Here is a 15,395-nt window from a genome sequence, read left to right as displayed (position 1 = left end):
GTTGTGTGTTGTAATGTCACCTTGGTGGTACATGAACATGTTATTATCTGGAGATCATGCTCCGGTTTTCCGCGAAATGTTACTATTGTTTAATGACCAAATCCTTATGAGATGTGTTTTCAATATAAATAAGTTGAGTATCTTTACTCCAACAACCGTATCCTACACTATTCTGAAGGTCATATGAGAATGCCAAACCGGAATCGAACGCACGTCATGCAAAACGAACGTCAACAGATAAATAGGCATGTGAAGAAAAAGAAGAATAATCGGATACGGGACGTAAGCTTAGCATGATAACTTTGTTTGTGATTGCATGGTCTTTATCTCCTTTAGATAATTGCGCGGTCTTTTTCATCTCCTCGGATAAATAGAAAATACAGTCCAATTCTCCTGGTCATTAGCATTCATGCAAAGTCACAATAGGATTGTTGCAAACCATCTCTCTGGCTCTCTCTTTTCTTTTCTATTTTTTTTTTTTCAGTTTTTGCTAAAACAAACTGTCTCTTATTAATAGCAACTTTGATCTTGCCATCCTGGTGGAGTTTTGAATTCTCAATCTTTCTGGATGCTTCATATCCTTGGATGGTGTTTTACTCATTCAATCCAAGACCATCAAGAAAATGGAATCCAAGGCCCGTTCAAAACCTCATGCTTTTGACTTGTAATTCTCAGCAACAATATTTCTAGCAAGTAATGATGGCATCAACATGTCTTCCTTGCGCAGAGGAAAGAAAAAGGAAAGAACAAAACCAGAGATTATATATAAAGAGAAGCTACCATTAAAAAGAAAGAAAGAAAAAGAAATGAAAATTACTCTCTTTGCAATATAGAATCATAAACGTCCATTTGACGTACGGAACCAAAATAAAAATCCTTGTACACTTTAAACCAGACTTCCTCATCTATCTACTCCTAACACGTCCAGAGACACCAGGGCAAAGGGCAGGGCTACTTTGGCAGTCCCATGCCTTTATTGGAGAAAAGGGAAACAGACCAATACTACACAGGTCGTCAAGACCATGACGATCACCAATATTTATATACCAATATACCGTGCACCTTCAGCAAGGGATCTCGAACACCACCCAATCAACACCCCCTGCCTTCCACTTACGTGACAAAAAGCTGGGGCGTGGGCCTCGGTCACCTTCGTGATCTTCAGGCAAGTCCACGCGAAGCAGACCGCCGCAGAGGAGACTGCGTTGCATTGGAAGCAGACACTGTTGGGGCCGACGAAGAGAAGAAGCCTTGCATCTCCGAGGACCGGTATCTACCGGAATCACCCGGCAACCGCATGTAAGAAGCCGAAGGTGAGTCCTCGAACCATGGAGTCCCCAGAGGAGTCTGCCCACCACTCCTGTATTGGACTATGGTCCTATAGACTAATGGAATGAGTCCTTCCATCTCTATGAGAGCAGAAGACCGAGCTTCTTTAGCAAGATAGTAAACCTTCTGCTCCTTGTCTTGCTCGAGGGATGAGGAGCGGCCGGCTGAAAAATATTGAGTATGAGAATGGTTTGCGCTTGTTTAGAGGGGAAAAACGGGGGAGAGGGGTTACTTTAAAAAGAGGAGACTCGAGGTTGGATGACGTGGAATGGCGGGGGGCGTCATCCAAAGCCGGATTTTCGTAGGGCGAAGCCAAACATACTCGGTCTTCGGAGAAGAAATAAGCGGAAGTTAAGGGCGATATATCTAACGTAGCTTTCTTGCTATTAACGTCTCACCAAATCCAATGACGTTGTCTTTAGTTCATTAGTTTGGTAAATTTTATATATGTATAGTGGCGTAGTTCGTTGGGGCTCCCATCTAGTTTCAACTCTACTTCCCCGTCACCACTCACGGACTCCGACTGTTGGATTGCTATCTAAATTTATCTGCTTCGTATTCAACGCTGCTTTCAGCCAGAAGGTAAAAAGTCTTTAGGATCATGGGGCAAAAGAATCTAGTGGAGTATATGATTTGGGGACAAAACTGTCGCTTATGGTGTAAATTACAGTAAGGGCATGCTTGCTTGGGGAAATTGTATTTTAAAGTGAGAATAGAAATAAGTGACTTTTATTCTAGTTATTTGGTTGGAAAGAGTTTTATTTCGATTTTGATTTCTCCAAAATCTGATCTTTTCTCTTTTCTTTTCTAGTATTCAAATACTGATTCTAATTCTGATTTCAATTGCAAACCAAATACATAAGTCAAACTCAATTATGGAGTCAAAGGTGTCTAATATCTTATGGCCGACAAAAAAACAGATAAATAAGATACTTATCGTGCAAGCAACACCTTAATTTTGGATTGACAAGAGATCTGAAACTGGTCAGAAAAGGTTGCCTCAAAAGTAGATACCATCCAGTTAGCTCTTTCACATTGTTTTTTCCTGTCTCTTTACCGTGTTTAACAGCGGATTCTGAGTTGTATAAGGAGATTTCACATTGTATTCGTATTTTACTGTCATTATTAATTTAATCATGTCTCATCCAAAGGTTACTTGTAAGTCTGAGCTCATTAGCAAGGTTTCAAAGATGAAATGCCACTATTCTTGTAGATCAGACTCTTGGGTGTTTAACGGGCCGCCTTATTGGCTTATGCAGCACTGTACTACCACTTATAATCTACTTCAAAAGAAATTCACAAACACAACTTGTATCATTAGTTCTTTAAATATAATTATCACCTACCAAACAAAATATATGGTTCTTGTTATATCTACAGCAATGTGATACTGATACAGTAGAATACTTAGTTAACATAGAAATTAAAGAAAGGAGTTAATCCTGGCCAACCTGTACTTAAAGTTCAGGATATTGAGGAAATCAGGCCATCCAAAATAACGTATCAAATTCTCAAAGCTGGTCCAAAGTCAGTAGGGGTGATGTTGGCGTATCAATTTGATGGTGCAGGCCATGCACATGCAATTAGAGGAAGAAAAAGAAGTAATACCTGCAAGCACCACCAGCAAAAGCTGTTCTCGTTTGGTGGATCCATACGTGTTCTATATTGAAGAATTACGAACAGAAATCTGTCATGAAGTAAACTGGTCACTTGCTTTAATGATCATGATGCCTTCTCAGCATCTTCATCTTGTACTTCTTAATTTACTCCATGACCTTATGACAGCTATATTGGACTGGACCATATGATGGTTGATTTTACCAAACTGGAGTCTGAAACAAGCTGAACTTTAAAACTATTGGAGGAAGGCAACTTGGCAACCCTCCCATGCATAATTTTCAAAGCTTCTAAAATGGTGAGCTCGGGGAAAGTTCTCTGAAGCTCCAGGAGGCCCATCAAGTTAGACCATTTGGACTTCCTTGGCCGGGGGAACCTGACAGTACACGGAGAAGAAACCGTGGGAAACGCAAATAACGTGGGCTTAATGGCTGCCGTGCCAAGGTCCTTGTCTCCTTAGTCATCAACTCACCCACACGTTATAAGTCTTTATGGGGCAAAAGAACTGCGTTAATAATAACACACGTACGACCTCAACATCGGGAAAAGATTGATTACCAACATAAAACTAATATGATGATGATCATGATGCTAGTCTCTGGATGGTGGAAAGGGATGCATGTCTCTCGGATAAAGCCTAGTACTAGATTGTTATAGAACTCGTGTTTTTGGAGTGCTACTTAGGCTTGCCCAAGTCATCGATCCTTTGTATCTTAAGATATGGGTTGGCTCTCTCAAAGTTTTACATCTTCTGTACTTACTGATCAACATGCAGTGGAAGCATGCATATATTCTTATTTCTTGCTGACGAGCATTGCAAACACGATTCCCAGATGAAAAGCCTCAGGTTTCAAACCCCAAAGTACTGTTATGTATTGTTAGTACAAGGAGCCTTCAGAATAGAGAATGATAGCTATTGCAGCCATAACGGCTAGTAGCATTTTAAACCATGGTCTAGGATGTACTTAACACAAAAAGTTAGTACAAGTTGGAGGGGTGGGGGAGATCTGCTGCACGAGCAACACATACCAACCAGAATCCTGCCAGAATTTGACCGTCCACCAAGGAATCTAAGTGGCTCGGATCTAAATACGGCTTGCCATATGACTGATGAAATACATTCCCAAGAAGAATGCTTGTATCGTGCTATTACCGCAATTTGGTATTGCTTCTCATGAGGAAAGATATGATTTAACAGTTCACTGAATCCAAAGCTACCGGAGGTTCTTATGATATTTTAGGTAGGCAGAGGTCGTTATATATCTACGTGGTCTTATTGTAATCATCGCTGCGGATTATGAGTGGAGATTAAACAACAAGGAAGCGACGTAATCAGAGACAAACAAGAACTCATCCATGGTTATTTATCAGACTCGGTCTCCATAAGGTGAACAAAAATCATATAGGAAGCGGGCACCAGATAAGGAATATAGGGCAGGCTTCCTATCTTGCTAACGTTTTCTCTTAGTGCTCATCTTAAAAAAAAAAATTAAAAGTTAAAGACTCTCTTTACTAACGGAGTCATTACTTTCGTAATTAAAAAAATAATTGCACGTTGTATTTTCTTTCTTTTTTGTTTTCAAAACATGCTTCTTCTTTTTTTTTATCGGTGCACACTAATCTGATTAGGTAATGTGTACCAAACAAATTAGTTATCTAGCAAGCTAAGACACACTTTTAGATAAATCGGTATATAGTTTTCAGAACAAAATATTCATCAATACAATACACAGTTTCCTAATGTTATCTAACATAAGAAATTATATACATGCTATTTTCTTAGGTTCTATGAACTCTTAAGTGCAAAAATTCTAAAAAATAAAGAATTTGGAAGAGAAGGAGTCTCAAGAGAAGAAGAAAGACATCATGAATGCGAAAAATAGCTTGATGATAAAGGAGATAGATGGAGAGGTTTGATGAGGAAGAAAAAGAATGCGATCAATCTCTCTTTCCGCGTTCAATTTTTTTTTCTCCTTTTTTTTTTAAGTTATGGAACTGATGGACTCTATTAGTAGTAGGAGTCTTGTTCTTATTGGACTTTTGAATTTTCTCTTTTAAGTTGGATGCTAGAGTAAATGCGGCAAATTAGAAGTACCACCCTATATGATATTCTATGGTGCCCGCCGCATACGATTTTTGCTCCTATAAGGATATGGCTTCTAAGTTGGATTACCAACTTCAAGACAGATAACAGCCTCTTTTCTAAAATCTTTCTTGATTGGCACGACATTTACGTAATACCAGTCATATTGCCATCTTAAGCTTTTTTCGGTTTGTGAATGGTGAACCAGGTATACTGAAATAACTTAGAGCAAGAATCTGGTTCAAAGGAGAGCAGACTTGTCCCCTCTATCACAGATTAACTCGGAAAAGGGTATTCTGACCATTGATAATTTTCTTTGATCAAATGACCATTGAGCAGAACAACCCAGATTAAGGGACTATTCCATCCCCTATTTCGTAACAACCCGGAATTATTAACAGCAATTATAAGAGAAGGAATTTCTCAGCACAAAAAAGGAAGCCTGACCTCAACCCAGCCTTCTCTAATCCATGTCTATAAGTCAGCTCTGGATGACTCATGCACACTACACAGATCGGATTTGAGAATCACCATAATGAAATATGAACTTATAAATCTCTCTTATACAAACCATGATCCATCCCAAGCTTCAAGTTTGGTTTTGATACCATATAGGACAATCATAGACCGCCAGTTGAGAGATGCACCAACCCCATTCTGAGGATCTTGCAACTATGGAAATCCAAGCGACCGATTGTTCTCTCTTGAAGATGAAAATTATTTGTGCACTGATGTGTGAATTATTCCAGTAGAGATTTACCATTATTCTAAACACTATAGATCGGTGGCCAGAATAATTCTACTAACTCAAAATACCATGCTTAGCAAGTGAAAGTGCAGATACATTCTCTGCTATCTTGGTACCAAATAACCAGAGATTACACAGTTGCTGCACAATGCAAAAGCTCACTCTTGAAATGAAAGAACTTGGTCAGGGTCAGATTGCTAGTTTTAAAACACAATGCTCCACTGCACTACTTGATTTCATAGGAACCTAATAACAGAAAGCTCCCGTCAAAAGACAGAAGGTCAAGATCCATGTTTCAAAACACACTCTAAGAAATCATAAACTGATGAACGACTGAAATTCTGGAGCACTATGAACAACAGGCTTTAACAGGCGCACAACCACTCAGTTCCACTAGGCAACAGATTACATAATGCAAAGGGCTAAGCCATGAATCTGAAATAAGTGGACAGGGTTTATCATTCTGTTCACCTCAAATCTAGGAGCTATGCCAGTCCATTAAGGGACTTCGGCCTTCTGTCGGTTGGTAGAATTGATAACAAGCAGGCTGGAGTAGTTGAAATCGGCGGCCAACATAGCCTTCTAATTTATCCAGCGCAAAGTCACAACAGAATTACCAGCACCAAAAACAGCATTTCTTTAAAAACAAGACCAAAACATGACTGAGATGAGTCTTGCGACTACATCACAGGGAATTCAAACATTAGTTACAGTAAGGCACCAGGAAAACAAGTTAATCGTGGATTTTCATAGTAATTCTATCAATTAATAGCTGGAATCTTACAATTAGAACATAAAATGAGAATAGGCAAGCAAACCTCCGGAAGCAAATGAAAATGTCTTACACGATAGAGTTCTAAAGAGGCCCCATTGTGCTCTGATTTTGTGGCAAGATAAATACTATGAGCTGAGGTGGAAAATCTGGCAGCTTCCTTTGTATGACCGCTTGCTTGCAGCCGGCTCAAACTTCTTTATCACAGATTCATTCTCTTCTAAGCCAATCTGAACAAAATATCGTATCCACCAGGATGAACTCCGTAATTTGGCCTACATGTAAACTCCCAAAATGTCATTGTCTTAAACAAATACAATGCCATAGAAAATGATTTACTGATTCAATGTGTCATTAGAGTTTGCAATAGCATATGCAGCAAGAGCGACATTCTGCGCAAAACTAATCAGACACAGCAGAATGCTATTAGTGTCACCACTTTGATGATGACAACACAGTGGACTTAACGTTCCGGCTATTCTAGAAGATTTGGTGAGAGAAAGAGTGATAAAAATTGTGGGACTCAGCCCATGTGATGGTAGAAGAGGTTGGCAATATTGAATTCCAAGATCCAGATTGGAAGTCCATTTGTCAGAAGAAATGAGGGAGTAGATTCAACTAACAAATGAAGGTGCATTGAAAGAAGTTACAAGTCCTGTTCATGAATATTAAGGGACTAGATGAGCTAAAGAATAAAGCAGAGAGAGGCAGCCCAGCATGGTGTCTCCTGAACAAGCAAGTCTAGATCCCCTCCCACAGAGAGAGGGAGAGAGAGAGAATGAGGAGGAGGAGACAGCCCTGCTCCTGAATTGGAAGGGACTAGATGAGCCAAAGACTGGAGCAGAGGGAGGCAGCCAGCAAGGTTTGAACTACTGGTACCATACCTACTACCTAGTACCCATTTTTGTGGGAACGGTATCATACTGGGTAGCGACACATGGTACAAGACTGAGTCCTATAATAACACACTGTGTACTGGTGCTGGAAACCTGCTGGAATGGTATGGTACTGTTTATACCATCCTGTTCCAGCGGTATTGTAAACCATAGCTGCTAGCATGGTGACATTTGAACATGCATGTCTGGATCCCCCTCCGCCACATAGAGAGACTGAGAGAGAGAGAGATGGAAGGCAGAAAACAATTCTTTAGTACCAAAATCTATTCAGTCAAAGGAAAAAGCGAGAGATCATTTAGTACCATTAGCAATTACTTTCTTAGCATGATGAAGTACCCAGCTGTTATGTGCAATCATCATTATGGCAAGGTTATTGGTTATGGAGATCTCTACCATCTCAGATGTTGTTCGATAACAAGATAGACCAAGATCCTAGTTTATATTGGTCAAGATAGAAGTCTCAAAATAGGGTGGCCAATATTAAAGGAAATGGGATTTTCAAAATAGCAGTTATTATGGTAAACCCAGCTTAACTTCCTTGTTAAAGAGGGATTTGAATATTTAATTATACAGAGCATTTTGAGATTCTAAACGGCAAACTAGGAAACCTCGGGCATCATTTTGATATCAAAATCGGCCGACATATCAAGCTATATCAGTTTATATCAGCTGAAATAATAAAAGTTGAGATATGAGTTACAATGTACTGTGACTGCCCAATACCAATGCAAATTGATATCTCAACTGAGATAACGGCTAGGATGAAAACCTAGGTTTCCAAATACTTAATACTATTAGTTTTATGATGAACCGAATTATGTTACCATACGATACAAGCATATAGGTAATTATGATAATAATGTAGCTGGAAGTGAAACAGGACTTTTAACAATAAAATCTATTATGGATTATGAAATTCACATTCGATGCAGAAGCAGATGAATTTGTTGGCAAGTCAAAAAGTGATTTCACTAGAAAGGAATCAAATATTAAATTTTGTTTAGGAAATAAAAAAAGAAAGTTTAAAACGATAATCACTATATCCACAGGTGGGAACACCTAACTATCAAGTTGATCATGAATATCAATAAATTCACCCGGCAGCAAACAGATATGAATTAATTAAATACATACCGGCCTTCCAAATTTTGACAGCTCAGAAACCTTAGCTCTCTGCTGACCTGGATAGCCTACAAATAGAATGAAAGGAAAGGACGATTACTTAATCCTTTCATTAAAGAAAATACCCTATAAAAAAAGAAATTTTTACTGCCTTTACAATACTGTGGACGCCTAAATTTTAAACACAATTATTGATTACATTCACCCACTGCCAATAGTAAATGCTGATGACTGATCTAAGCAGGCAACATGATACCATTCAAGTTTTTTTCTTGTAGGTAATAGGGAACTCAGAATTCAGAACTGAACTCAAATTTATTGTTGGAGTTCCACATATTCCACCATATCAAAAATGTTAACATGATGGAAGTCAACTCAGAATTCCCCAATCCATTGTCAACTTAATAAAAATATTCTATGCCAGCACTCCAATATATTTCATCAAGTTACAGTTCTTAAAATCATACACCAGAATGAGATGATTGAAGAATTTTTATGTTCTTTCAAAAGAATGTTGGCCTCATCCTGTCAAATGTTCTGAAATATAGCAAAAGTACACAATAATGATTTTACACGGCTTTGCAGATATCGAGCCTGATGATAAGATCAGAAGGGGTTCACAAGCTTTTAAACAAAGAATAGTTACTTCCGAAATACCAATGCCAAATGACAGGGTCGAATTTTGGATATTCGCATAAACCTCTTTGGTTCCCAAAGAATAAGTTTTCTAATAGAGCCATAGCTTAAAAATGTCTGGATTAAACTTTTCTTCCTAAAAGACGTGATCACCACTAGCACTTGTTTAGCTAAATATATCAAAGTGATAAACCTACATGGCGAAGGACATAAACCACTTAAAGGGAATATGGAACTCCCAAGGAAGGTTTTCAAAAACCAGTGCCGGAGGGCGTATCAGTCTTTTGAAAAATTGCTACAGTACTGGGTATGGGTACAAGGTACGAGACTGTCCCATTGTCAGTTTTCTACCAGAGCACATCCTGCTCTGGCGAATTTTAGAACCTTGCTCCCAAGCATAGTAACACATCTCAATAAAGTATGTGCAACTAAAAATACTCTACGACCATGAGCATAAGCCACTATCATGCACTTCGACATAGAACTCAAAAATCACAGCAGATCATAAAGCTCATTCACTCTTTCTAACCAGCAAATATGCTACGCCTGTGGGAGCTGACAGACCCAAGCAAACTGCTTACAACTAATACGTCGACATAAAGTATGGCTTCATGATTCGTATCCAATTAAGGGCACAGGCAATATGCATCCAGCTGACCCAAAAGTTGGAAACTATAAAAAACGATGATTTTTTGGTTTCTAGAAATTATAAATATTGTAAATCACATTGTAATAATGTAGATTTTCAATTTAACCCATCTTATATTTTGGCCCGAAGGCACACGTGTATGTGATATATGCACATATGTTCTGATGCTTGAAATATAAATAAAAAGCAGGTTTTTCTTAAACCTACTTGTACTTGTTTAATCAATTCAATTTTGCCATCAAGTCCATTGCGAGGCAAATCCTCCAAAATTGGGCAGTTTTTAGATCTCTTATTTTAATTACTTACTCATATTGGTTTTATACCAAAAGCATAATGTTTGCTTACGTGATTAGCTGTAAATTAACTTTGAAAATGTTACAGAGATATGAATTGCTCAAATGAATAAAGATTTCAATGAATGGAATATTACCAGCAAATATAACAAGACCATCTGAGGATACCCTTGCCAAATCTGGAAGGGTCTTGTTAAGATACTTTGGAGATAAGTAATCCAGTGCATCTGACACTATGACAAGGGAAAATGATTTTGGCCTGTATGGTAGAGGAAACTTGATATCAGCTAAACGGACAAAACCTTTGCGCACAAGGGTCTTGCAGCTAGTATCAACATCCTCCAAGTCATAAGGTTCCACACCCCAGGCTTCAACGTTATCTTCTTTCAACAACTTAGAAACCACTTTACAAGTGTCAGGGCCTACATGCAAAACTTTACGCATGTTGTCTCCATATGCTTTCTTTAGAATAGGTATTGCTTGTAGAACTTCTGATGTACAGGAACCGCCTGCAGATATTAGAGAAATTTATTGAAAATTTGTAGGGAACGAAAGGCCATTCCATTTGAACAAAATTAATACATCTGTAGCATAATGAAAGAAGCTGGAGCACCAAAAGTTTCTGTCCCTAGATGCAGCCAGAATATAGAATACTCTAACATGTCCATGAACATGCTCAATTACGAGCAGTAATTATGTTCACCTAAAAAATTTTAACAGATAATAGTAAATGTAGAGAACTTAGAACAACAGATTGAATCCATAACCCACAATATCAGGCTTATGTAGCCAGCAGGTGACTGATAAAAACAACGATAATGGTGCCACAGAATAACAATATAACAGACTTTACACCAGTATATCTAAATATTGGGAAAACTTTGCAATTTGAACAATCTGTGGTAGTTTACTGTGCCAATATAGGCCATTAACTATTCACATGAGATATTAAAAGGAAGCAAAGAAGAAGCACCACCTTTTTCAAAATGTTTGACCCCCAATAAATTGGTAACAGATAATTATGAATTGCAGTCTAGGATCCTGGCGTTGTAACTAGGCCATAAGGCCACTGGGAAAGGGTTATGCTACCAGTCATCATGATGCACCCAATGTGACCTACCAGATACCTAGATGCTTGCACTGCACATACAGACCCTTAAATCTCGCCTAGAGTAGCCACACCCGGAAATTGAACACAGATGTTGGTATGACACTTAGATACAACTTTGGAAGAACAAATTCTTTGGAACAATCCGACGCTTAGACAGGCATCTGCACCCACCACTCGAAAACCAAGTAACATAGGTTGCACCTGAGTTCACTTTATCACTGGTTGCATATTAAACTTTATAAGATTCGGTGTTCAAAAATATTCAACATGTGCAGTGACCAAATGTCTAAAGTCGTTGCATATACGAAAATCCTTGAAAATGGCAATTAAAATACTTCATCCATGATAAGATATAACCCTCCCAATGTTGGCTTCTCCAGAAAAAAATACTTACAACCATTTGATCATGTCTTGAATCATCAACATGTTAACATATCTATGATTATATATCGTTCGTCCACTTTACACATGTGTCACTACAACCTAGTCCTAAAATTTGGAGAATGTCAAATTGCATCCTTTGATATTATAATCAGCATTTTCATATCAGCATGTCATAGAAAAATCAGATCATGTATTCTTCAGAGCTTCTCACACCACAAAAAAGTATCCTGACTCCAGGTACAATGTGCTTAATATTTGTTTAATTTGTATGAAAGATTGTCGTATGCTGAGAAGCACTTCAGGCATCAGAATTTTTTAGAAAATCATTTGATTAAATAATCTGTACTGCTAACAGAGTGGTTAGAGTCAAGTTAAAAAAGACAGTTGCTAAAATTGTAATACGTCTTAGAGACTAAATGATATCAAAGAAGATCCTAATGATGAGTCAATAAGTATCTTGTCATTCCACAGTATGTTCAAAAGTTTCAACACTGCTTAGTTTAAAAAATATGGGAAGCTACTAAAGAAACCCATCACACAGAAAACAAGACAATAAAAGGATGTGAAGAACATGTTGGATCTAAGATGAGGAAGGCTACAATTGAACCAATTTTTTACTAGGATATATAATTTATAAACAAAATGGAAAGAATGCAGTAATATACACTGTCTTACATCATAAATAGCTTGATGACAAGCAACAGCATAGGAAATTTTGGAGGTATTAAGAGGTAAAAAAGGCATCCTACACAAATTTAGTGGCAACATTGATGAAAGCAATGTTTAAAATTCTGGGGTATGGGGGCATGCCAGTCAAATACTAGTAAGCTAGGCAGAAATGGAACACCCCTCATATCTACTCACAATTCAGTGACACAAATGATACACCTGTATCAATAAAGATTGGCATGGCTCGATATGGCATGCAGTACAAGGCAGTGCAACATGAGGTATGGGGTAGTATGGTCAGCATTTCTACCTTTGATGAAACATACATGTGTTTTGTGGCAAGCTATTGTATCTACTTACAAAGATTCTCTTAAGCCCATATTATAGTTGGACTGCTGTTTGGTTCAGCTTTAAACCCATAAATATTGTTTATACCTTCTAAATGAGAAAATCATAGATGGTCGGCAAGCCAATTTTCGGTGCATGTTGTTGATTGATGATACTCATACAGGTGAAAGTCCATAAACAATGATGAGGAATTTTCTTAAGGATAAATAAGAAAGAGTTGTGCATTTGCTAAGCATGGTAAGTCTTTTATAAGGTCAAAGATAATTTCTATTGTAAATTAGATTTGGTTGGGGAATATGGATCAGAGAGGTAGAATAAAAGTGTCAAATGTACTTAACATAAGTGACGGCAAATGCAAAGAATCTCTATTTACACAACAGATAGTTTCCCTTTTGAAAGAATGAAAAGTAAATAATTGTGCATTTATCATTGAAAATGAGGTTGATTTTGATAAATTTCAATCCTTGTGAAATTATACTTTATAGAAAAAGGAGGTAAAAGAAGTAGGAAGTGGAAGCTGGGCTGGCTTTAAGTTTGGGAAACACACATGCTAGTGTGATTGGATATCCCAGCGAAACAACAAGCAACACCTGTTACTGCTTACAATAGGAACACTTTAAAGTCCCTGAGGTAAACTTGATTAAAGTTGATATCTCTGACACAAAAGGGAAGTGAAAATTCACTTTTACCTCCAAACATTATAAGTAATGTTGTAAGAATGAAATCAAGATGAACTTCAACACAGCTATAAGAAACAAATTCCATATGACAAGCCAGTTATGGCCAACATAAAGAGATGCCATTTAATGAACAATAACACCCTTGAGAACCATTGAGCTAGGAAATAGCAACTCAATGGACAATAGTCAATAGTGATGAGAAAACAAAGATGTCTACCTCCATCCCTGCTTATAGCTTCCTTGTCGCTGACAAATCCGCCTGGTCAATGAAAAATTATAAGTTCAGCGCACAAAAAGCAGATCTGAGGAATTGAGCTATGCAGGAAAAGCAGTTAAATGAGGAAAAACTTCAGCAATATTCCATCTTAAAATAAGATGAGTTCCTTTCTGATATCCATATTTGTGAGGGGATCTGTATGGACCTGAGCCTCTATAGGAGTAACCAATGAGAAGAAATGCGCCCTGAAAGAACAAATCCAAACAAGCTAGTCAAGTTGCAAGCCTTTTTAATCCCTTCCAAAATTCTCATGCTCTTGAGTGGAATTAACATACCACGAGAACCAGCCCAATCGATAGTAAAGGAGACGTTCGTGACTTCTGATGTAGTGAGCTGACAAGTGGAACACTTCCACTATCAGCCAAGCGTCGAGAGGGATTTACTGCTCTCCTTGCCGCCATCGGTCTATGAACCGACAATATTACAAGCACTTACACTGATCGAAAAAAAAGAAACATATAATAAGCTCATGCATTGCTCTGTGGTCTAGACCAAAGCCCATAAATCGAGACAAGTTAGCAGTAAGGAAGTAGTATCTGAAAAACGCAATCAATTGCAGGCAATCTTTAAAAAGCACAAATCAAAATGGTCTAAGAACTATAAATCCATAAGAAAACGTGCAAAAGCTTGAATTTTAGCAGAGTGAAAAAGAAATCCTTCGAAATTCATCGAAAAAGCTCCTCTAGACTCAACGAGTAGATCCATTGTATAATTAGACAATCACACGACAAAAAGCGTCAGAAGGACGAATTTGCTGTCAATCAAGTTCACAGAGCAATCAATTCGAAATCCACGACGTACCACTTGCTCAAAAAGACCTGAAAAAAAAAAAACAGAAAATCGCGGATTAAAGCGAGAGATGCTGGATCTTGACGGCGAAAAATGGAGATCAAGGGTATGAAGTCGAAGAATCGAGAAGACGAATACCTCCAACGGCAGATTGTAGAGCCCGAATACGAGATCTGGGAGGTCTTCGTGCCAGATCTGAGATCCGAGAGAGGGTACCCTTTCCCCACTCCTAGCTTTATGAGAGCGAGCGAGCGAGCGTGGAAGAGAGAAGAATGCCGCTAAAAGGCGGACGCGGTTTTAGCTCCCGAGAGGCACGTAACTAGGCCGGTGACCCGATCCAGGAACGGTAAAATTACCCTTCGCTTCTGCGTCGGCAACGGTTCGACGTTGCTTGAATGGACTTGATCACGTGATCTCGACATTTTGGATCGCAGGGACGACTGCAAGCGTACATCATGCTTCCGACGGATATAAATCAAATGGGGGAAGCTCTCCTTTTCGTGGATTGTAGAAGGTGCCGGGATTGATTCAACGTAAGCAAATCAGATGTCCAATTGGTGATCTTGTCCGGATTCTCATAATTTTTTTTGTTAAATTATATTTTTGTTCCCTAAATGTCATAACTATTTTTTAAATTATTTTTATAATCTAAAAATTTTTAATTAAGTTTTTGATTTTTAAGTATGATTACTGTTGTCCTTCCGGACGAATTTGGCCTATTTTGGACATCAAAAAGTTGCAAAGATGAATTTTTTTTCTTGCTTGCACCAACCTCAGCATATAGATAACGACGCAGCATAATATTTAAATTTTTTTATATTAATGATGTGACATATGAATCTGGTACGATGATTTGTTATATAATTTTTGCTTGATTCCTCAACAACTTCAAACCAGGCAAATTGTCTCATTTTTTTGTAGTGAAGCTGAAAAGCCAAGTTAGGATGAACAACGCACTTCAAGGCAACATCTTCATTCTCAGAAGCTCTTCA

At 38.1% G+C, this 15,395-nt stretch overlaps 1 protein-coding gene across 2 annotated transcripts; it reads right to left on the bottom strand.

The window, feature by feature from the left end:
• Nucleotides 1–6,390: 6,390 nt before the first annotated feature.
• LOC103704132 (probable pectin methylesterase CGR2) lies at nucleotides 6,391–14,698 on the bottom strand. Of its 2 annotated transcripts, XM_008787306.3 has the most exons (8): nucleotides 14,542–14,689; nucleotides 14,416–14,432; nucleotides 13,890–14,050; nucleotides 13,760–13,799; nucleotides 13,555–13,596; nucleotides 10,283–10,654; nucleotides 8,580–8,635; nucleotides 6,391–6,824 (listed from the first exon to the last, which is right to left on the bottom strand). In XM_008787306.3, the coding sequence occupies exons 3-8, from the start codon at nucleotides 14,013–14,015 to the stop codon at nucleotides 6,678–6,680; spliced, it is 783 nt and encodes a 260-aa protein (XP_008785528.1). In that variant the 5' UTR covers nucleotides 14,016–14,050; nucleotides 14,416–14,432; nucleotides 14,542–14,689; the 3' UTR covers nucleotides 6,391–6,677. The 2 variants fall into 2 exon arrangements, with proteins under 2 accessions (XP_008785528.1, XP_008785529.1); XM_008787307.4 differs by lacking the exon at nucleotides 14,416–14,432 and having other exon boundaries at nucleotides 14,542–14,698.
• Nucleotides 14,699–15,395: the final 697 nt, after the last annotated feature.

The sequence above is a fragment of the Phoenix dactylifera genome, chromosome 3 (genome assembly GCF_009389715.1).
Source record: "Phoenix dactylifera cultivar Barhee BC4 chromosome 3, palm_55x_up_171113_PBpolish2nd_filt_p, whole genome shotgun sequence".
In the NCBI taxonomy this organism is placed as follows: domain Eukaryota; kingdom Viridiplantae; phylum Streptophyta; class Magnoliopsida; order Arecales; family Arecaceae; genus Phoenix; species Phoenix dactylifera.
Note: the sequence above shows the minus strand (reverse complement) of the source record. Positions and strands in the feature narration are given on the sequence as shown.